Source organism: Sus scrofa, chromosome 8 (assembly GCF_054392235.1).
Source record: "Sus scrofa isolate SSC_HxYL_T2T_F1_AM1 chromosome 8, Sscrofa_HxYL_maternal_Yorkshire_Landrace_v2.0, whole genome shotgun sequence".
Lineage (NCBI taxonomy): Eukaryota > Metazoa > Chordata > Mammalia > Artiodactyla > Suidae > Sus > Sus scrofa.
The window spans coordinates 40156273-40179238 of NC_139390.1; the positions used below are offsets into that span (position 1 = coordinate 40156273).

At 38.9% G+C, this 22966-nt stretch overlaps 2 protein-coding genes across 59 annotated transcripts in view; one reads left to right on the plus strand and one right to left on the minus strand.

Annotated features, from left to right (window-relative positions):
• FIP1L1 (factor interacting with PAPOLA and CPSF1) overlaps positions 1 to 12261 on the plus strand; it is a 77927-nt gene extending 65666 nt beyond the window's left edge. For all 50 annotated transcript variants that reach the window (XM_021101227.2, XM_021101231.2, XM_021101241.2 and 47 more), the window contains 3 exons: positions 595 to 808; positions 7981 to 8118; positions 8879 to 12261. In XM_021101227.2, the coding sequence (XP_020956886.1) occupies positions 595 to 808; positions 7981 to 8118; positions 8879 to 9026 (500 nt within the window). In that variant the 3' untranslated portion in view covers positions 9027 to 12261. The remainder of the gene's footprint in view (positions 1 to 594; positions 809 to 7980; positions 8119 to 8878) is intronic.
• LNX1 (ligand of numb-protein X 1) overlaps positions 10014 to 22966 on the minus strand; it is a 136149-nt gene continuing 123196 nt past the window's right edge. For all 9 annotated transcript variants that reach the window (XM_084972048.1, XM_084972047.1, XM_021101224.2 and 6 more), the window contains 4 exons: positions 19223 to 19400; positions 16886 to 17117; positions 11016 to 11174; positions 10014 to 10614 (listed from right to left, as the gene is read on the minus strand). In XM_084972048.1, the coding sequence (XP_084828174.1) occupies positions 10479 to 10614; positions 11016 to 11174; positions 16886 to 17117; positions 19223 to 19400 (705 nt within the window). In that variant the 3' untranslated portion in view covers positions 10014 to 10478. The remainder of the gene's footprint in view (positions 10615 to 11015; positions 11175 to 16885; positions 17118 to 19222; positions 19401 to 22966) is intronic.

Genomic DNA, 22966 nt, shown 5'->3' on the forward strand with positions numbered 1-22966 from the left:
TCCCTTACCCCCTTTCTTTCCAAGTCTGTTTTGAATTGACTGAGTATTTCAGGTAATATTTAAAACCTTTTCCCTGTATTGTTTGGATATAATACATTTGTGTCTAATTTTTTAGTGGTTTCTATTGAAATGTATTATTCTTATATCTGATAGAAGTTTTTTGATGAACTCTTGTTTACTACTTTTGCTTATTTTTTTGGTTATGAATGCTCTTGTTTTATTCTTATGCTTGAAATAAAATCTTAAGTACACATTTCTAGATTGGTCATTACTTTCAGCCCTTCGAAGATGTCCTAATATATGCTGGTTTACATTTTTTGAGATATTGGGAAGTTGGTGCTGTATCTAATTCTGGTTTCTGTTCACCTTGCAAAATGAAGAGTCTTTATGTGTTAGGTTTGTTTCTGGGCATTTCCTCAAACTGTGGGGAAATGTTGTTTCTCTTTTCTATTTGTTACTATATGTTATTTCTCTTTTCTATTTATGAAATAATTTTTAATCTAATGGAGTATTTTTTTGTGGAATATTTACTTTTTTTGGTCTTTTTTGTTTTTTCAGTATCCAAACTTTTGTTTTTAATTATTTTTTCTTCAGTTGCCTTTCCCCATCTTCCTGGATCTGCTCCTTCATGGCCAAGTCTTGTGGACACCAGCAAGCAGTGGGACTATTATGCAAGAAGAGAGAAAGACCGAGATAGAGACAGAGACCGAGACCGAGAACGAGATCGTGATCGGGACAGAGAGAGAGAACGCACTAGAGAGAGAGAGAGGGAGCGTGATCACAGTCCCACGCCGAGTGTTTTCAACAGGTTTGTTCATTGTGCAGGAATTTGTACACGTGTATTGATTTTAATTATTTGATACTAATACCAATTTAATATTGAAGTATAGTTAATTTACAATATTGTGTTAGTTTCAGGCTACAGCATTATGATCTGGAAGGAATATTCACTCCTTTTCAGATGCTTTCCCCATATAGGTCGCTACAGAGTACTGAGTAGATTTCCTTACACCATACAGTAGGTTCTTGTTACTCTCCATTCCCTGTGTAGTGGTGTGTACACATGTATGTTATATGTACTTTGGAATTTATATTCAATGCCAGGCTGGAAAATCCAGTTCAAGTTAGGAAAATCCAGTTCAGTTAGGAGGAGTTGTTAGGTTAGCCATTTAAAAAGCATCAAGACTGTTTAATTCATAAGGACTTCCCAGTCTTCAAATTTGTTTGTTCATTTCTTCCTTTAAAGAATTTTGAAAATGTCATAACCCTTCATATATTTTTATCTTGCCATCTGAAAGTTTTCATCTTTAAACAGTTAGTAATATAGATAGAATTTCCAGTCTATTATAAATATCACAATTTAAAAATAAAATTATCATTACTTTTTTAAATATATCCAATGGATTAATAAGACTGGTTTACTAAAACCTCATTGTCTATTTTTTTTAAAAAATGAACAAACTCTCTAACATTTGGAAATTTTACATTTCTTTTTGTACTTGAATTCTTATTTCTGAGCCACTTCCCTTAAAGAATTTTATTCTAAAGTAAAATATTTTTATTCTTTTTTTTTTTTTTTGGTCTTTTTTTGTCTTTTGCCATTTCTCGGGCTGCTCCTGTGGCATGAGGAGGTTCCCAGGCTAGGGGTCCAATCGGAGCTGTAGCCACCGGCCTAAGCCAGAGCCACAGCAACATAGGGATCCGAGCCGCATGTGTGACCTATACTACAGCTCACTGCAACGCCAGATCCTCAACCCACTGAGCAAGGCCAGGGATTGAACCCTCAACCTCATGGTTCCTAGTTGGATTCGTTAACCACTGAGCCACGACGGGAACTCCAAAATATTTTTATTCTTGAAATATTTTATTTTATTTAAATGGCTGCACCTGCAGCATATGGAAGTTCCCAGGCTAGGGGCTGTATCAGAGCTGCAGCTGCTGGCCTACTCCACAGCCACAGTGACATTGGATCAGAGCTGCATCTGCCACCTCAGCAGCAGCTTATGGCAATGTCATTAACCCACCGAGTGAGGCCAGGGATCAAACCCACATCCTTGGGGAGAAAATATTGGGTTCCTAACCTGCTGAGCTGCAATGGGAATTCCTGAAAAAGTCTTTATAATTGATCATCCTATCAGTCTTTCCTGCATCATATCTATGTAAGTTAAAAAGTATAAAAAAACATATATATATATATATATATATATATATATATATAAAATTCCCAGTTCTTAGAAGAGTACCAGTCACTGGATTAGGGTGCAACCAAATCCAGTTGACCTCATCTTGATGATTATAGCAGCAAAGACTCTGTTTCCAAAGTCTTTAGTTTCCTCAGTTTCTTGAACGAACACCCAGAGGGGGCTTTGCCACCATTTATCAAAGGACTGCCAGTTATATTTAACACTCTTTATTTTAATAGAGATAACTTGTCAACCTAATATGCACAGAAAGGGTTAGGGAAATTGAAATGCTATTAATTTTAATACATCTTATCCAGAATGTCTTTAAAAAATGAAACTCCTTTATGTGTGTTTGGTATTTATTCTCATGCAAACCCTGGAGCTGCAATTTTTCCCCATTCTATTTATGGAAAATAGCTACCAAATAACTTAGCTGGTAAAAGATAGCTCCTATTATTGTCAAGCCAGCCAGCCACACCCAGTATATGTGGGGGAAAAAGTCTCACTTCAGGAGTTCTGCTGTGGCACAATGGGTTAAGAAACCAACTTCAGCAGCTCTGGTTGCTGTGGAGAGGCCTGGGTTCAGTCTCTGGCCTGTGCAGTGGGTTAGAGGGTCTAGCTTTGGCACAGCTGCAGTATAGGTCATAGCCATGGCTCAGATTCCATTCAGTCCCTGGCCCAGGAACTTCCATATACCAAGGGTGCAGTAGTTTAAAAAAAAAAGTCTGACTTCATTTTTCTGTTTAGTTAAATGAGTTAATCTGTATTCCCTATCTAAGATAATATAGTCACAGAATTCACAGTAATGTGCTACCTTCCCAGTGCTGTTTTGCTTTCCCCAGAAAGACATTTTGTTTTCGTTTTTTCATTAGTTTGGGGCTAATTGTAATGACTCCCACCACACCACTCTACAGTATATCTGAAGTTAGAACATTCCAGGACACAGGCCAGAATACTCCATTTCTTACTTCATACTTTGTAACAGAAAGAGGTTTAAGAGAGAAAAACCTAATAAGCTGTATAGAAGCTTTATGGTTCCTTGAATAAAATAGGTCTTAGCACCAGTATTTTAAATTAGATCTTTTTGATGCCATGATGGTTTTCAAACCCTAAGCCAATAATGAACTATAGTAAAATTAGTGAAAAGAATGTAATTCTTTTGTAAAAGTCAGGTATGTGATGGAGAAGAGGTTAGCTGGAGAAGTGGCATGATGTTTTACTTGCAGGTCTATCATTAGGCAGTTTAGATTTGGGAAAGAATAAATATGGAAGTTAGGGGTCTGGAAAATTGATTCCCTAAAACCTTCTGTATCATTGAAAAGAATTCATATACTGCTGGCCTATAGAATAAATTCAAAATTCTTTTTATGATCCACAAGTCCAAAAAACCTTTTCTATTTTGACCCCAGCTCTCTCCCAAGCCGATAATACTGCATGCTGCTGCTACACTGAACTAGTTGCTCCTCTGGAAATCCCTCATAGTTTAACACGAGTTTTCTTCATGTTATTCCTCTCTTCTCTGCCTCACAAACTTTTACTCAAAGGTCCAGCTCACATTTGTCTTTGTGAGCCCTTCTGAACCTAAAGGAAAGAATTAATTATTCCTTCACATGCTCCCTAAATACTTTATGTAATTCCTTCAAAGCATGTCCTCCTTAGTAAGAGTCTTTCAGGGCATTGACTAACATCTTTGATTTCTGTAGCCTCAGCACTTCTTATAGTAATTCCTGACACATAATGAATGTGTCCGTGAATGAAATAACTTATATATAATGGAAGAAGGTGAAGACAATAGAAAACAGCCTTGAAAACTCTTGGTGAAACTACGTTAGATAGGTTTTGAAATGGATAAAAATCAACTGTTATTACTATCAAAGTATTAATTTGGGCTTTCTAATTAACATCAGTCTAGGTATTTTCACAGTGTGTAATGAAATAAGTTAGAAATAACTTTCTTAATATCATCTGTTTTTATGGATGAGGTACACAGTTTGAAGATTTTGCTGGATGAGGTGAGCAGTTCAAGATGTGAGCATATGCTTGGTTCAGATAGCGTTTGTTTTGTTAGATGTGGTTATGTGATCATAGGCATTAATAATCCAAAAAGGTCCTTAGGGATTATCCAGTCTAAATTTGGATTTGTCAGATGAGGAAATGGCAGCATAGAGAAATTAAGGCAATAGTAGAGCCATACTATCTACTGGAAATATGGTTGAGATAGTACTCAAAATCCTTCCTAGTCTTGAAAAATTCTGTTTCCTTCCATTTTCCATATTACTCTCTCTGAACTTGAGCTTTTTTTTTCTTTCTTCTTTTGAGGGTAGTGAGGAATCACATTCATCCTTTCATTCATGCATCCGATGTTTTTTGAATCCCTATTATGTACAAAGCAGAGCTGTGTTCTGAGGATACAGAATTATTCATACACTCTCATTTCAGATTTAACCATATAATAATTTTCAAGGTAATTAGAATTGGTTAGATGTTTAAAACATTTCATAAAAAGAAGTGCAAGAAGAAACTCAGTAGGATTTATTAATCTTCTCCTTCCTGTAGCTCCTAATAATATGACTTATACATTGTAGGCACCTGGTAAAAAAATTTTTTTACCAAATAAGGTATGGTACACACATACAAGTGCGTGTGTGTGTGCATATAAGTGTTTGTTTCGTGTTTGTGTGGGTAGGATATGTGCTGTTAATAACTTCAGTCATATAAGTGTGTGAATTCTGTTATGTTCAAGGAAATTACTTTCCAAAAAGTTGAATTGTTTCTTTATGTGGTTAAAACTAATATATTTGAGATAGTACTGGTGTCTCTGGAATGTACATGTTCACAAGGTAAGGAGCTTAATGGAAAACTTGATAGGAAAAAGACTAAAATGAATTGCTTTGCTACAGCTCACAAGTTATATTGCATAATACATTTATGAAATTCTTTGAATTCCTCCATTTCAAACACACAAATACTGCTTAATTTTTACTGAAGCTAAAAATGTTAATGTTTAAACTGCATTTGATTTTCGGGTTGCTAGCTATAGGGCATCAGGAGTAATGTTTACCTAAATCTGAGTAAAAGTTCAAGGCCAGAGAGGAGAAAAAAAGGTGAAAGAATTTTGTGTTGTTCTGAATTATCCTAGGAATAAAGTGTTCTCTGAAAAATCCAAATGAAGTGTAGGTAAAGGCCATTTTATTCTCCATACTGACATTCTAGCAATATGATATGTGTTATATGTGTTGTATTACAAATTACAGGGTCTTTGTTTTGGAAATTACAGGCCAGTTTCAACATCTGTTTTTCAGGCTGCTTAATTGTGGGCCAGAAAGAAGGCTGGTCATTCTAGGGTGTTTGAAATGAGCTGTAATGATTTCCAGGCCCAAAGAAACCTTGGTGCAGCTGCTTAACAGAGAAAGGGTCTTTATATTTCATGTATGAGACCAAATCTTCCACTATCTGTAGTAAGGATTCTATCCGATGGCTGCCCTCAGAATTTTGAAGGCCTCTAAGATAACAAGAATTGGTGTTGTGGTGAGAGGAAAAAGAGAGGGTTATAAATGAAAAATGAGGTCATTGCCGTTAGTTATTTTTATGTACCTCCAGTGAGAATCATTAAAAACAGAAGCTCATTTTCAAAGAGGGTAGTATTAATATTCATTTGTCGTGGTAGGCACTAGTTTATTCTGCTTTAGAAACATTATCACCGAGCCAGTCACCTTTTACCAAAAGAGTTATGCCTCTGAAAAATTTAGCATTAATTTAATGCAGACAGCAAGCATGCATGTTAGCAGCTATTTATTGAGAGCCTACTCTTGTTCCAAACACTTTATAAATGTTATCACCACTTCTACAACAACCCTGAAAAAGATTGTTCCCAGGTTTACAGGTGAGAAACCGAGTGCTTAGAGAGGCTAAGTAACTTAGCCTGGGTCATACACTTGTAAGTAGTGGAATCGGGATGTGCTCCTGTGCCTGCTCTGCCCGTAGTCTTCCTGCTGCTCCACACTGCCTGTCTTGGTGCATTACCTTCCACTTTTCCAATACCAAGTATATATTTATTTTTTTTAATTTTTAAATTTTTTTCTTTGCTCTTTGTAGGGCCACATCTGCAGCATATGAAGGTTCCAGGCTAGGGGTCGAAATCGGAGCGTAGCTGCCGGCCTACCCCACAGTCACATCAACTTGGGATCCAAGCTGCCTCTGTGGACTACACCACAGCTCACAGCAGTGCTGGATCCTTAACCCACTGAGCAAGATCAGGAATCGAACCTGCATCCTCATGGATGCTAGTCAGATTCATTTCCCCAAGTATATATTTATGATTCAAAAAAAATTGTGTATGTGTACACATTGCCATACATGTATTTGTGTGTGTCCATATCATATACGTATAGGAATATATTTTTAGTAATGCATTTTTGAAAATGTGTCACAAGCAGTAATAAATTGGTCGGCAGTTGACTTGGCCTTAGGTAGCCCTAGTGAATCATTGCTTTTGCTTAGAGACCACAGCCTGATTTATTTTTATTTGGTTTATACTATCATCTGATTCTGTCTCCTGCTAGTTACTCTCAGATTCCTTAACAGCTTTGTACAAATTACTGATAATTTGTATTATAGCATACATTTCTCAAAAGCAAAGCTCTTTAGCATACAGTGCTCTAAAAGATACTTGTATTCATTCTAAGAGAGTTTATTGACATTAGAATGTAGAAAATACTTCTATGCTGAGCAACAACAAAAAAGACTCAAAGGATTAAGAGAAAAATAGAATGTTTATTTTCCTGAAAGGACATGAAAGATCTAAGGAGGTGACAACTACCCTCTACGTCTAGCTATCGGTCCTAGTTTCACCGGTTCATTCTCTCTAGAATCAGAAAATGGAAGTGCAGCTTAATATGCATTTCAAATTGTTTTCACCCTACCCCTCCTCCCCACAGAAAGTATTGGGTTTTTGGGACCTCAGAATTCAGGTTTGTCCATAGGCATTTTCTGCCCCCATTTTGTGGGGGTATTGTTGAAGTTGCTTTGGTGTCGCTCTGTTCTTAATGTTCACACCTCTTCATTGGATAAAAATATATGATTGAAAAACTTAAGAATGTTCATCTAGTTTCCACTGTGTAGCCATTGTGAGCCAAATATTTTTACTCTGTTTTTAGAATCTTAACTGTGTGCCTAAAGGTTTTACAAATAATAAGAATTTTGGCTGAGGAGTTCTTGCTGTGATGTGGTGAGTTGAGAATCCAACTGCAGTGGCTTGGGTCACTGTGGAGGTGCAGGTTCTGTCCCTGGCCTGGCCCAGTGGATTAAAGGATCTGGTGTTGCCGCAGCTGCAGCTTGGATTTAGTCCCTGGAACTTCCATATGCCATGAGTGCGACCATTAAAAACAAAATTTGGTTGGAAATCTGAGATATACAAACATACTTTTAATTTTATAAAGTAAAAGAAAATGAAGCTTCTGATTAAAATTTAAATTAGTTACTGTTCCCAATTTTTGAAGAGAGATAGCATCGTTATATAAAATTTCTAATCTGTAACAACTGTGAAAGCAAAGAACAAACTTGGTCCTTTAACGTAAGTGTAATTATATATTTTGTATTACATTAGATCTAGTATTAATTTGGGACAGCATTGTTTTCCTCTCAGTTCCACAAATATTTACTTTGCTCCTATTCTGTATAAGGTGATAACAGTAGGGCTTCTGGTTTGGACTCAAATCACATGTTTTGTAGTTTGAAGTCATTCAGAATCAACAGTCCAGTCAGTAGTCAAGAAAAGTTGTTTCTATTCCAATTTCAGTGATGAAGAACGATACAGATACAGGGAGTATGCAGAAAGAGGCTATGAGCGCCACAGAGCAAGCCGGGAGAAAGAAGAACGACACAGAGAAAGACGACACAGAGAGAAAGAGGAGACCAGACACAAGTCCTCTCGAAGGTTTGCTCTTTGATAAAATAGTAGATCACTCTGAAGCCAAGAGAGAAATTGATTTGACTTCAGGAAGTAAAAGCAAACATTTCTAAATAACCATTAGAGCATATGTGTTCCTTAGTTGGAAGATATCTGTTGAAACAGTTGGTTCCTTATAGGTTTCAACAAAGATTTTGAAATCTAACAGGACTACGTTTAAAACACATAAGCCAAAATTAGCATGAAATGAAAAATAAAAGAGAATTAGATTCACTACCTTCCCTCTCTCGACACTGGGCTGGGGGATTGTATGAATCAATTTTCAATAGTCATTATTAAACAAATCAATGTTCAGTTTAATCAAAAAAAATTCAGGGCCTTGTAGTCTCAAAAAAAAATCAGTATTTTAATGCCTATTGTTTGTCTAAAATAGTTCCTGTTCTTACTTCATGCTTCAGTTTCTACTTTGTAATTAGTCTCTTAGAATAATGTATGTGGGCCTAGCAGCCCTCTTAGAGGTGCGGTGAGTAGTGTGTCAGTCTCATAATCTAAAGTACATGGGCCTTGGGGTTCTAGAATAAAGTCAGTGAAGGTGAACCTAAAAAATGTGAATATATAATCTCAGCTTAAAAAGTCACATAAAAAAGTTACTTCCCAAAATGTGTTTGAGAAAAAGAAGGTATTTAAAGCTCATTGTTACGCTGAGAATTTACCTAAAGAGGGTTGATTTCTGACACTACTTGTGTACTTAAACATTTTTAAGAATACACCTTCCTTTTCTCTTTAGTAATAGTAGACGTCGCCATGAAAGTGAAGAAGGAGACAGTCATAGAAGACACAAGCACAAAAAATCTAAAAGAAGCAAAGAAGGAAAAGAAGCTGGTAGTGAGCCTGCCCCTGAACAGGAAAGCACCGAAGCTACACCTGCAGAGTAAGGCAGGTCATGGCCTCTTGTGTATAGTAGTGCCAGAAATAGATACTCTAAATCTTGTTATTTTTCTGGATAATGTTTAAGAAATTTGCCTTTACTCTTGTTCTGTTAGTATGAAAAGTTAACTTTTTTCTTCCAAAATAAAAGAGTGAATTTTTCATGTTAAGTTAAAAATCTTTGTCTTGTAATATTTAAAAAATGAAAAGTAACAACTTTTGTATTGAAGAAAGTAATGTGAATGGGGCGCTCAGCAGGAAATTGAAAGCCCTGGGTTTAGCTGTGTACATACACACACACAGTCTCTGAGAAGGGTCAAGGTTCCCTCCTGGCCAGTTTTCTTGAGTTTATCCAACACCAGTCTCTTAAGAGGTTGCACTGCAAAAATGCATCAAAAGGCACCTCTCAGTCTTAAGATTAAAACTAGTCCCTCATCATCGCTGCTATGGCGCTGCTGCCGAGCATATTTGAAGAACTCATATACAGTTTTGATATCACAGCTTTTTGATAGGTTCTTAAACTGTTCTAAATTTGGGTTCATGGTGAAACTAAAAGGAGAACTTTTATATCCAAAGTAAGAGAATCTAATAGTATTTGGGTGGCCTCTGAACTAACTTGCCCCAAGTGTAGTTTCTGGCAGGCACCCGGACACAAATTTGAATTGCCTCAAGGCCATCTTTTGTGAGCAAGGGTCAAGCTGGTTTGGCCTTTCTTGACGCTTTTTCCAGGGCTCATTAGTTCAGTGTCACGTAGAGTTTTATATAGTTACTAGCTATATTGTGAATTAAAACAAATGACAAGAGCTTTAGATTAGTCATTTCCTAGTAAATCTAAGAAAATATAGTTTATATAATTCTGTGAACATTTTTAGGGATAACCCATTGGAGGTATTTGTCAGTGATGGTAACAACATGGTTTTGAAAGAATGAATACTAGGAACTTTAAGTAGTGATAACAGAAATGACCTTAGTATCACATACTAAAGACAGCTATATAATTTTTGAAAAATATTTATTTCTCATTTCATGAACATTTTCCAGCAATGCACTTTAAAAATCCTCTGTCCAGAAATTGTTTTTAAAATGTCCAGATTGTACCTTTTGCAGAGACCTTAGCATATACCAGATTGTTAATTTAACTGGGGGGATTTGAATTCAGTGGGGTCATACAGACCACATCAGCTGTTTGAGAGCTTTTTATTGAATAGAAAAATATAAACTTAAAAGTTGTAGAGTAATGAGAAATTCTCTACAGTGAATAGAAATTATTAGTAATGTTTTGTCTTGAGAATTAATATTTTCTCAAGATGTAACTGGCTTTCATTAGATCATACTTTTCCTGACATTAAAATTCACATTTTTACAATATAGCCTTCAAATACAAAAATTGACAAGATAAATACAGTGTTTCAACTTAGCTTATTTGTGATTTCCTGTTTTTCTGTGATCCATCATTGATTCTATAAAAAAGTGCCAGGCCAAGAAACAATAGTGAGAGTAATTTTTCCTTTAAGTTCTTTCAGCATCCTTGCCAAGCAAGCATGTATCATTCCTGATGTACTTCTACCATTTACAGCAAGAAGAATATCCCCACATCTAAAAAAAATAAAACAAGGTGTATGATTAACATTTTGAGCCATAGCAAAAATAATGCAGGGGTTTTTTTGGTGGTCCTAAAAGTTTTTGCTACCTGTATTTTAATTTTGTTACTTCTAATTAAGCTCCCTCCCCAACACACACACAGATTTGTCAAATTCTATCTGTTCAGCTTGTTTTAGAAAAAATGCTAAAAGAATAGAAAGTTGCTCTATGGGACCAAGAGTAACTAGTCATTTTAGAGTTCTTAGAAATTGAATGACACCATAAATGTTTTTAACTTCTTACCAAAAAAAGAAGATATAATAAATACCTGCCTTATTTCAAGTGGTACCAAGGTTTTGCACATATAAAACACAATCTTAGAATATAAGTTTTTTTTAAGTAGTCATTATTATTACCTAATTCTTCCATCATTGTATGCTGGTGTTCCTTCCACAATGGATTTGATGAAGAAAGGTTTGTTCCCATTGTATTCTTCGTAACCTCCTACAATGCAGAAGCCCAGACTTCCAGCTGTGTTTCTTCGTAATACAACATCTTTACAGTTATACAGGTACCTGAAATAGAACGTCGTAATCAATGTAAATGCAGTTAATTTAAACTTAGTAACTACTGTGATTCATCTCCCATTCCCTTTATTGGCATAGTTTTTTAAGGCTTAATAGCACTGGATAGGTCTCACTCAAAATTGTGTCATACCCTAGTCACCTTTGTGCCATTAGCTGGCTTTTTCTAATTGAACTTCTTTTTTCCTTAGCTAAACACCCTTTGAAAAGGGCAGTGGGTTCCTACTGTACAGCACAGGGAACTGTGTGCGATTGGGTTACTTTGCTGTACAATAGAAATTGAAGTAACATTGTAAATCAACTGTAATAAAAAAAAATTTTTTTAAACTATCTGAAAAAAAAATGATAGCACCTGTTCTATTTATATGTCTTTGGGAAAGAATCATTTTTGGCTTAAAGAAGATTTAATCTCAATTTATGTTAAAAAGTTGGATATGCCTAAATCTTTACTGATAAACACATTCAAGCATACTACAGATGTCATTTTTATTTACTTATGGATGTAAATAATTTTCAATGAAGACAAAAATGATCTGAATTTAATCTCAAAATTTAAACATAACCCTAATTAGTGCATTGGCTGAAGTTTTAGACTTATGAAAAATATCAGTTTATAGGTAGTTCTGTGTGTTTGATAGCATGTGGGCAGGCATAGTGAATGGAGATTGAGGTATATTTAAATATTACAAGGGTGATTCATATTGAAGGTGAAAAAACTGGCAGTAAACTGAATAGCAAGTTACAACAGGAATGGGAGAAAGACCACAGGTCTTCTATAAATAGGTAGAACCTGCTAAAATAGAAAATTAGATTGAAAAAGCTGTTCCTTTTACTATTCAGTGACAGTTGGGTCAGTGTTAACATAGGTGCAGGCTAAGTATAAAACTGTCTTTCAGTTATGACAGAGGTGTTTCAGGAGCTGAATTGGACTCGAAAATCCCCCAGTCCAGGAACTAATGTGGAAGAAAATCAGCATTTTCATGTTGGTAAAAATTAAGATAACGATTGTTTTGTTTATAAACTGTACCTTAAAATATTAACTGCTTTTTGAGAAACCAATAAAAAGTTTCTTGTGAAATGTTTTGTTAAGTGATGAGGTTGGTCATTACGTCTGTTACCCACCGTGCCAATCACTGTAACAGGACTTTTTTTTCCATGGCATTCCAACTCCCATTTGAAGTAAAACAAGTTGTGTGTTTGTTTGGTGGGTAACTAAAATGTAGTGCTAAAATTCAACTCAATTTTGTTTTGAATCTCTTGTCATAGGTCATTTATAATAATTTCTTTCACTGAAATGACAGCTGAAAAATGGTTTTCATCTAGCTGGAAGAAAATCAAAATAGGAGAGGAGGAATAACATTGATTTTCACAATCATGCTGCATAACAAACCGGCTTGATTGTGGCAATCGTTGATACTCCTCCTCCTCTCCTATTTTGGTTATATCCTCCAGCCAGATGAAACATATTGCCACTCATGCCAATGTCTTTTCTAGGTTCCCAAAGCACCCTGTGCCTACAAAAACAATATTTTTTAATTATTAATATTAATTATAACCTATACTTAATAACTTTTAATCATTTACTATGACATGCTGTTGCTTAGAAGTGTGAGGGCTATTCCTATTGCATAGCATGTTATTTCATTCAACAGCTGCCTGCCAAGCAGGGCCATTTAAAGACCTACAGAGACACTAGATATTCTTTTGTTGCGGTGCCACTCATTTATTATAACAAACACATTCAAGTGCACTCATATCCCACATTAGCTATAGGTGAGCTTGGGGCAGCTATAAAAAAGACTGTAATTTTGCTATTTAAATGACTTCACCATGAGTTACTCCTTGGATTCCCAATTTAACTCTGCCTTGTTAGCAGTCATACAGGGAGAATAATAGGGAAGGAATGGCAAACAATCCGGGGCCAGAGGTTAAGCAATGAAGAAAAATACATACTATGCTGTTGGCTACAAGGCATACCCACTGAATGACAAAAGTCAAGTCATTCACATTGCTGCAGAACTTGCTTTAGGGGAGAGAGAAAGCCCATGGTAAAACTCAAATCATAAAAGCTAAATACAGGCTTCACATCTTCTTAAGGATGGTCACCACAACTTAACTGCAGAATGATTTAAGATCCCTAAACAGACAGCCTGGTTCAAATCCCAGTCCTGCATATTAACTACCATATAACCTTGGGCAAATCAACCACTGTGCTTCAGTTTCCTGTCTTTAAAGTAGGGGTAATATTAGTACCTAGACCATAGGGTAACTTTGAGTTTTAAATGAGTGAAAAATTCTAAGCATAAAGCATAAATTCTAAGTATAAAGTTCTTAGCAGAATACCTGGCACAGAGAAAAGGTTATGTAAGTGTGAGCTACTGCTATTTTATTTCCAGATTTGAATGTGCTTGGTAGTGTCCCTTATAGTTACAATGTAAAAGTTTCTGCCTTAAAAATCCATGCTCATCTGCCTCCATTCTCTTCCTCTCCTAAATCAGAATGCTTTTAAGAATTTCAGGAAGGTAAATGGTTAAATTCTTAGGCAAGAGGAGGAATGAGTTAATGTGTGTTGCTATCATACTAGTCTGGATGAGAGCATGTTTGGAAAGACTTCCAGATGTGGAGTGTGGGCCCTGAGAGCCAAGAGTGACTAAAGCAGGTCTTCAGTGTTTTCTGAATCCCCTCCAATTAAATGGCTTCTGATTATTTGTATAGCTTAGAGACCATGTCTGGATCTACTGCCCAGAGGTCACATGGGGCACCCCTGAAAGGGCTGAGGCATAGCTGCATTATCCTTAATAACCTACTTTTACTCTCTGCTACTGTTTCTTATATCTGACACCCGCTGGTCAGCACACTACTGGTACCCCCTTCATATACATTCATTCTACGTGTTGGACTGTACTTGACATCACAGTGTCCTAGAAAAGAGATTGTTTCTAGACCTGCTGCTGTTATTTTTCTTCATTAGTAGAGAATCTTAGGTAACTGGCTGGATTGTACTTCAGAGCAAATAGTTTTCCTCAAAATCTCTTAACCAAAAGGGAAAAAGGTTTGACAGAGCAAATATATGACTTGGAGGGAAATGTCGTCTTTGAATTAAATCTATTTGTAGCCTAAATTTCTAGCGGTTCCAGCAGGCAAGTAACTTTTGCTGAGGTATGCCAAATGGCTAGAAGCATTTAAGCCAGTGGTATTGCGTCAGTCAGGGAGAACCTGGGGTCTTTGAGGTTCTATGAAGTTTGGATCAGAAATGTGAGTGGACCTCCGACCCATGAAAATGGAAGCAGGGTTATGACTGGGGAATCACATCCTGAGACTATTTGGTGGCCTGTGTCAATTGCATGATGATTAAGGACTTTGAAAAATGGCAAGGTGGCCATACTTCTAGTTTGCAAACGTCAGAGTGAACATTGTGTTTCTCCTGCTTTTAATATGACTATAAAGGCAAGTAGGAGACTTGTAAACAGGAATGCAAACTCCATATAAAAACTGAAAGCTGCCAAAGTCAAAGAGGGAAGGTGGAAGAGAGGCTGCCCGCCTGTGGACCAAGCCTGCAGGTCTTAGAGCTGCGAGGAGGACTGCTACTGTAGGTTGACGTAGGCAGGCTGGCTGTTGGCAGAACTTCCCTGGACCCAGCTAGGCAGAGAAGACAGCCATGAGTGAAGTGACAAAAGCCCAAACAGGGAGTTCCCGTTGTGGCTCAGCAGAAAAGAACCTGACTAGCATCCATGAGGACGCAGGTTCGATCCCTGGCCTTGCTCAGTGGATTAAGGATCTGGTGTTGCCATGAGCTGTGGCATAGGTTGCAGATGCGGCTGGGATCTGACATTGCTGTGGCTCTGGCTGCCAGCTGCAGCTCTGATTTGACCCTTAGCCTGGGGACCTACATATGCCGCAGGTGTGGCCCTAAAAACAACAACAACAAAACACTCAAACGGGTAATCCATAGAGGAAGCATGCCTGGCAGTGCAGGAAGTAGCAGCCTCTCAGGATGGTAGGTTGGAGAAAACGTGTGCTGTGAGTGGCCTTGCAAAGCTGATCTTTGTTGCTTTGGGAGAAGCAGAGAAACATACAACCCTGTGCCATAAGGAGAAGTTTTTACCCTCTGGAAGATGGGCCCAGTTCCTTTTTTTTTTTTTAATTATAAACCTCCAGCAGATAGCCACTCCAGGAAAAATTTACCTACCGCAAAGATTAAAAGATGAACCAGCAGAGATGCATTATAAAAGGAGGAAAGTAACAGAAAAAATTAACAGAAAAATCACTTGCCAGAAAAATGCTGCCATAGAAATGAAATGCTGCTGTAGAAAAGGAAATGTATAACCAACCATATTACAGTGAATTTAAAATAGTTCTGAAACAACTGCTCTATAAAAGAGATCAAGGCAGAAATGTAAGGTTTTATTTTTTAAGAAAGATAGACGGAAAGAGGAGACGAAGTGGAAGAGAAAAACAAATGAAACTACTAAGGAAAAGGCATACTACCAAAACCAGGAATGTGAAGGGTAGATGGAAACCAGCAAAGAACACAAAACGTTAGAAATAAACAGCTGAAAAGGATTCAAGAAAAAATAAGAGATGGGAAACAAAAAGATATCAAATAAATCCATATCTGAACTCCATGAAAAGAACCCAAATAACAGAGCATTTATCTTGACTATTAGATGGAAAGACCAGGCCACACAGAAGGAAAGAAATGAGACAGGACCCACTTCCCCACACCACCACTCAGTGCTGGCCAGCAGGGATTCGATGCCCGCAGGGTCCCCAAAGAGGCACTTTGGTAGTTTTATAACCAGGTAACCTGCCACAGGATTGTACAGAAGGACCATGATTTCTTTAACCAGTTTCTACTAGTACTATCACTGTACCTTCCTATGAATTCTTCCTGCAGCATCGTTTGTGACAGCTGAGATGAAAGCAACCTCAGTGTCCCCTACCAACAGGACTGCTTGAATCAATTGTGGTGCCTCTCCACAGAAGAATGCTATCAGCCATAAAAAAGGACGAGGCAGCTGGATGCATACTGATAGGAAATGATACCCAAAGTATGTTGTTAGATTTAAAAAAATTATGGTACATCATCGTGTGTATGTTACCATTGTATGTGTGTGTACATATATATACATAGACTGGGGGTCAGCAAACACAGCCCGGCCCAACACCCAATTTTGTAAATATACAGCCATGCCCTTTTCTTGCTGTCCTTGGCCAAATGTGCTCCTGCATCCCTTTGTGTTTAGCCAGGGCCACCTGAAAGCAGGAGAGGTGAAACCACAGAAGGGCTTCTTTTTACCTCCCTGCAAGTTCTAAGGGCTGCCACTAGCCAACTAGGAAAAGGAACCTTTCCTCTGCTCCAGGGTATGTGGACACAGGTTGGAATACAGCCCCCTCTCCCTGTCAGGTGAGCCTCCTGCTGCATGTACAACCCACACAACTGTGCATGGCAGCCCTACGAGCTCCTCAACACGAATGCTTAACAGTGTTTCCACATCCAGGCTTTTGACCCTGCTGAGGATTACTGTGTACATTTTCAGTTACAAAAGGGAAGAGAGAATTATTTCCAATGGGCCCACAACCAAGCCTGGGTCTCATTAAGATGCTAGTGCTGTGAATCAGCCCAAGAGAGTGAAACAGTGGTCTAAGAACTGTAATTGTTTCCGCCCACACCTCCCCAAGGATGTCACATTGGGACTCACTGTGGTAATTCCAGCCACATGACCCAGGAGGGGGACCAGTCGCCGGGTGGGGCTGTGTTGTTGTGGTTGGAGTCCAGGGCTGCTGGGTTGCTGCAGTCTTCCTGGGGCTCATATTCTTTGACTTCCAAAGCCTTAAGTACCACCGAGGAGGATGTGCTTTTCAATAAAGCAACTGCCTCGCTCCGGCTGACCTCTGTTAGTTCAATCCCGTTCACATTCAACAGAATGTCACCTAGTGGCCAGAGAAACAGAAGCCGTCCTTACTTAATGAGAGTGCAAATGGGAACATTAGCTGGATAAGCAAAGGGGCAGGGACTGGCTGGGATGCTGGGATGTGGTGGGGAGAGGGGCATCTCCTTAGCCTTGTGTCCACCGGGTTCTCATATAGCAAACAGCAGTGTTCAGGTTCCAAGTCATTGGTAAATGATGTATGGGGGTTTCTAAAGCATTTCTATTGGTATTTGGCTCTTGCCTTTACATAAAAAAAGGGGGAGGGGGAGAAGGAAGGAAGATAAAATAGCCACATTCACTATTTAATCAAAGAAAACCTATTCCCCCCCCCCCCCGCCGCATTTTTAGCACCAAGGCATAGATAGCATGTGGCAAAAGCTCCCAGCACCAACACAGAGCCTGGCATTAGCAGACACCCAATAAATACGCACTGAATGAATAAACAAGAAATTCCCCATGGTGTCTGGCAGATGAGTCTGCAGCAGTTAAGAAAAATGGATCCTGGAGTTCCTGTAGTGGCTCAGCGGTCAATGAACCTGTCTAGTATCCATGAGGACATGGGTTCAACTCCTGGCATCATTCAGTGGGTTGGGGATCTGGCATTGGCATGAGCTGTGGTGTAGGTTGCAGATGCAGCTCCGATCCCACGTTGCTGTGGGTATGGTGTGGGCTGGCAGCTGCAGCTCTGATTGGAACCCTAGCCTGGGAACTTCCATATGCTGTGGGTGTGGCCCTAAGAAGACAAAAAAAAAAAAAAAAAAAAAAAAAAAAGAAAAGAAAAATGGGCCTGGAACTGTGTTTCTAAAGAGGTGGAAAGGTGAGGTCACATCTTTATTCATTGCAAAGGTGATGACTGCTACCATTGGTTACATCCCTACCACATGGGGACAATCATACTGTATAACCCTCTGCTGACCTTGGTTGACCTCCTTGTCATCCACCCAGGTGCTCAGGTAAAAAAGAAAAGAGAAAGTAAAATACATACCTCCCCTACATTTAATTTTTCTTTCTCTTTTCTTTTTTTTCTTTTCAGTCTCTTTGTCTTTTTAGGGCTGCACCCACGGCATATGGAGGTTCCCAGGCTAGGGGTCCAATCGGAGCTGTAGCCACCAGCCTACACCAGAGCCACAGCAACAGCAACGTGGGATCCGAGCCATATCTGTGACCTATACCACAGCTCACGGCAACACCGGAACCTTAATCCACTGAGGGAGGCCAGGGATCAAAGACGCAACCTCCCGGTTACCAGTCGGATTCGTAACCACTGAGCAATGACAGGAACTTTTAATTTCTATTCTTTTAGCTCCCTCCTATTTTTCTGCCTCCTTTAAATATCTTTTTCACACAGAATAACCATTAGCAAGAGTGAAAGGACAGGGGGAGAAAGATGGGAAAGGCCTCATGTTTACCCAGACCCTAAAGAAGCACACAAACCCCTTAACATGCCATCCCCCCTGCTCCCTAGGCAGAGCATCTGGACTTCAGAAACTCCACACTTGAATATAGATGCTGGAAGGGCAGAACTGTCCAGCTAGCCACCCCTTCATGAGAACTGACAATAACATTAAAGATCCAAACTGAACATCTCTCCTCCCCTCGAAGTAGCTCAAGTCGCATAAGATTAAAGTGGTGAAACACTTTTCGCCAACAGGAAAGTTCCTAGCTTGATATTTTCACTTAAGGAATATACATTGACTCAAACTCTATCAAAATTATGTCTCCTATACAACCCATAAAATAAACAAGTCACGAACAGTTCATGAACAGTTTCATCACTGAATCAACTGACTGAAGAATCACTTAGAATGAATGGAATCAACTCATGCTCACCACTGTAGCAGTTTCCTACTAATTCTTGGCATAGTTTGAAGGTACACATTTTACCAGCAAGCAAGGTGGCTCATGTCAACCCAGATGAACTAAGAGGAGAGAAACCCAGTCCAGCAACTATACTCAAACCAATCAAGGTCAGTGGGTAACAAGAGTCCTGGCCAGGTCACCCTCACCTTCTCTTGTTCATTCTGAAAAGAGTTCCCTAACCCAGCAAGCTGCTAATTCCTTTTAAAACTCTGCCAGCCCAGTGCTTTGTGTCTCTTTACTCATTACCTGTTTTTATTCTTCCATCTCTGCTTATGACTCCTCCGGGCTCAACACTGATGACATAGATTGGCAAATCCCACTCCCTGTGCGATGCTCCCCCTGCGACGGTCATGCCGAGGGATTCGCTGGGTTCTTTTCGGACACTTACCACCTTCTCGTGACAAGTGACCCCAGGATGGAGGGGCTGAGGGCACAGACAGAAAAACAAACATAGCGCATTTGCTCACAAGCAGGTTTGCATTTCCTACGTACAAAAATTACCAAGATTGCATAAATATATGATGGTGGTTCTCAGTCTCATGGGGGGAAGAGATGCACAGAGAATCCTTATGTGGTCCCCACCCTCAAGAGTTACACTGTCCCAAATTCCATGGGCTGACTGAGAGAAAATTCACATTTCAAATGGGACCAGTCAGAAGCAGAAAGAGGAAGGGGTTGGAGACCACTGGAGAAATATCTAAGTGACTCATTTATTCCCGATAGAGTGAGTCAACATTTCATAAAATTCTTGTCATTCATGAATACCAGGATTTTTTCCTAAGTTTAAAAAAAATTTCAATGAAGTAGTTTAACATAGGGAGGTAATCAATTATAGAAGTCCTTAAAGAAAAATAATGTATTTCGTAGATACTATACACTAAAAACTCAACCAAGATCTTGGTTTTTCCCTAATTGGAACTTGACTCTTACTTCAGCAGTTCTAAATCATGTGCAAGTTATAGCCTTTCATTTTACTACATAAAAACATCATATATACGATGTAGAGTACACATTGTGGACCAACTTTTGAAGAGCAAATTAAGAGGATTGTGAGTATGATTCAACCACACCAGACTAAAAACATCAAAACCACCTGCAACATTATCTTGAAGCAATTAAAGTAGATCAAGGGTATTGCTTATCAATGAATACATAGCAATACATATTTTTCTAAAAAGTTATTCTCCTTCCCGCTTGGGCAATGACTTATGAGGCTAAGAGGGCATGTGCACTGCAAATAAATATGTGTAACACTTGATCAAACCTCAAAGAAGTCTAGGGCTCAATATATAACTTCAGGGTTTTTGTTTTTGTTTTGCTTTTTTAGGGCCGCACCCATGGCATATGGAGGTTCCCAGGCTAGGGGTCGAATCAGAGCTGCAGCTGCAGGCCTACATCACAGCTGCAGCAATGCAGGATCTGAGCCACATCTTCGACCTACACCACAGCTCATGGCAACGCTGGATCCTTAACCCACTGAGCAAGGCCAGGGATCAAAGCTGCATCCTCATGGATGCTAGTTGGATTCATTACTGCTGAGCTACAATGGGAACTCCAAATATAGCTTCAGTTCTATCTAGAGAAAGAACATTAAAAAAAAATCTGACACAAAAATAATCAAGCTACAGAACAAAGTATAAGTATACTTCCTTTTGTATGAAAAAGGGAGGGAAATAAGAATTTGTATTAGTATTTACATTTTCATAAAGACACTATGAAAAAAAGGTGGTTTCATGGGGGTGAAGGTAGAAGTTGAATAGCTGAGGGATGGGTAAGAGACTCAGGCTATACTTTCCACTTTTTGAACCCTGTGAATATATTATCTATTCAGCAAATTGAATTAATTATAATTAAACTTCTGTAAATTTGATGGCTGACATCATATAGAACTAATACTTGCATGCACAGATTCACTTTCTTTTCTTTTCTTTTTTCGCCTCTTATGTCCACATCCACACATATGGAGGTTCCCAGGCTAGGGGTTCGAGTTGGAGCTACAGCTGCTGGCCTATACCACAGCCACAGCAACGTAGGATCCAAGCTGTGTCTGCAACCTACACCACAGCTCATGGCAACCCTGGATCCTTAACCCACTGAGCGAGGCCAGGGGTGGAACCCTCGTCCTCGTGGCTCCTAGTTAGTCTGTTAACCACTGAGCCATGAAGGGAACCCCCAGATTCGATTTTTTTTTGTGGCCACACCCATGGCATGCAGAAGTTCCTGGGCCAGGGATCAAACCTAAAGCCACAGCAACGACAATACCAAATCCTTAACCACTAGGCCACCAGGGAACTCCCAAAATCAAAATTTTTTTTTGTCTTTTTTGTGGCATATGGAGGTTTCCAGGCTAAGGGTTGAATCAGAGCTACAGCTGCCAGCCTATGCCACAGCCACAGCAACATGGGATCTGAGCTGCGTCTGCGACCTACACCACAGCTCACGGCAATGCCAGGTTCTTAACCCACTGAGTGAGGCCAGGGATCGAACCCGTGTCCTCATGGATACTAGTCGGGATTGTTAACCATTGAGCCATGATGGGAACTCCCAGAATCAATTTTTAATGCTTATATTATGAACTAAGATAAGCCTAGGATTTTTATGCATTTGTTATTTTGTGGTTTCCTATGGACTTAAATAACCTGTATCTGTTTTAAAGGCATTGTTATAGACAGTAACGTCCTATGACTGTACCCTTAGCCCTGAACATAGCATTTAACACACTGAGGATGGTAAGTACTTGTTTGTCAAATAAAACGGATGGAGAAATTGTAAATTGCCACATACTGTTTTGATAGTAACAGAATAATAACTCGGAAATTAAGAATAATTATAGCAAGGTATATGTTACAATCAGTACTTTTGAGATCTGAGTTGTGTTTACATAAGCCTTAGAAATTTGTACTGAGTTTTTGGGAGATTTTGCTATTTTGTTTTATTTTGTTGGCCATACTTATGGCATATGGATGTTCCTGGGCCAGGGATGGAATCTGAACCACAGCTATGACCCACGCCATGCTGTGGCAATGCCAGATCCTTTTAACCCACTGTGCCAGGCTGGGTTTGAACCCTTGCTGCCACAGAGACAATGTCAGATCTTGACCTGCTCCACCACAGTGGGAATTCCTAAAACTTAGAACTGTGAAGTGCTCTGTAGAGACTGGTTATCAGAGGAAGGTTGGGGCTTTCTTCAGGGGAAAGTTTCAAGGCAAGACAAAGAAGTAACAGAATGGACAGAGTTGTGTTGGTGTTCTAGCTGAGGCCAAGGAGCAGATTTGGAGCAGATCTCAAGACCCCCCCTTAGTATGTGACTTGTCCTTTCTAAAAAGCAGGATGGATCTAGATTCAGGATGTCTCTCCCTTTAACCACAAATAACTCTCACAAGATCCCACCTTAGAAATACAAGCAATTCTGTAATTGCTTGGCAAAACTCTTAACCCAGAAACTCCTACGGGCTGCTGGGCTGCCCTGCTGCTTCAGCTCACTCCTGGGGATATTCATAAAGCATTTACTCCTGGTCCTCACAAAGAATGGCTTAACTCCATTATTTCCAGGTATTGTAGGGGTAGGTGGTCAATCTCTCATGGTGATGTCTTAAACACAGTATGGAATGTTCTGGAAAACAAGGTCATCTTTTTCATATAAACACACCCACACCCACATGCTTTATCTCTTGTTGAATAGTTGTCTAGTACGTCATCATATGAATATGTCATATCCACCATTAATGACCATTTGAGTTTTTTAGTCTTTTGCAAAATTAAACAGTGTCACTGTGAACATCCTTAGACACACATAGCTTATGCACTTGTGCAAATATTTCTTTAGCTCAATGTCCCAGAAGTATAGCTGCTAAACCAAGAGCTTTTGATAGACATTGATAAATTACCTTTAAAACAGCTCCATCGTTGATAATTTCACCAACTCATTGTGGAAATGCTCATTTCCCACAATTCTGCCAATCCTGGGTTTAACTATAATGTTTATCCAGG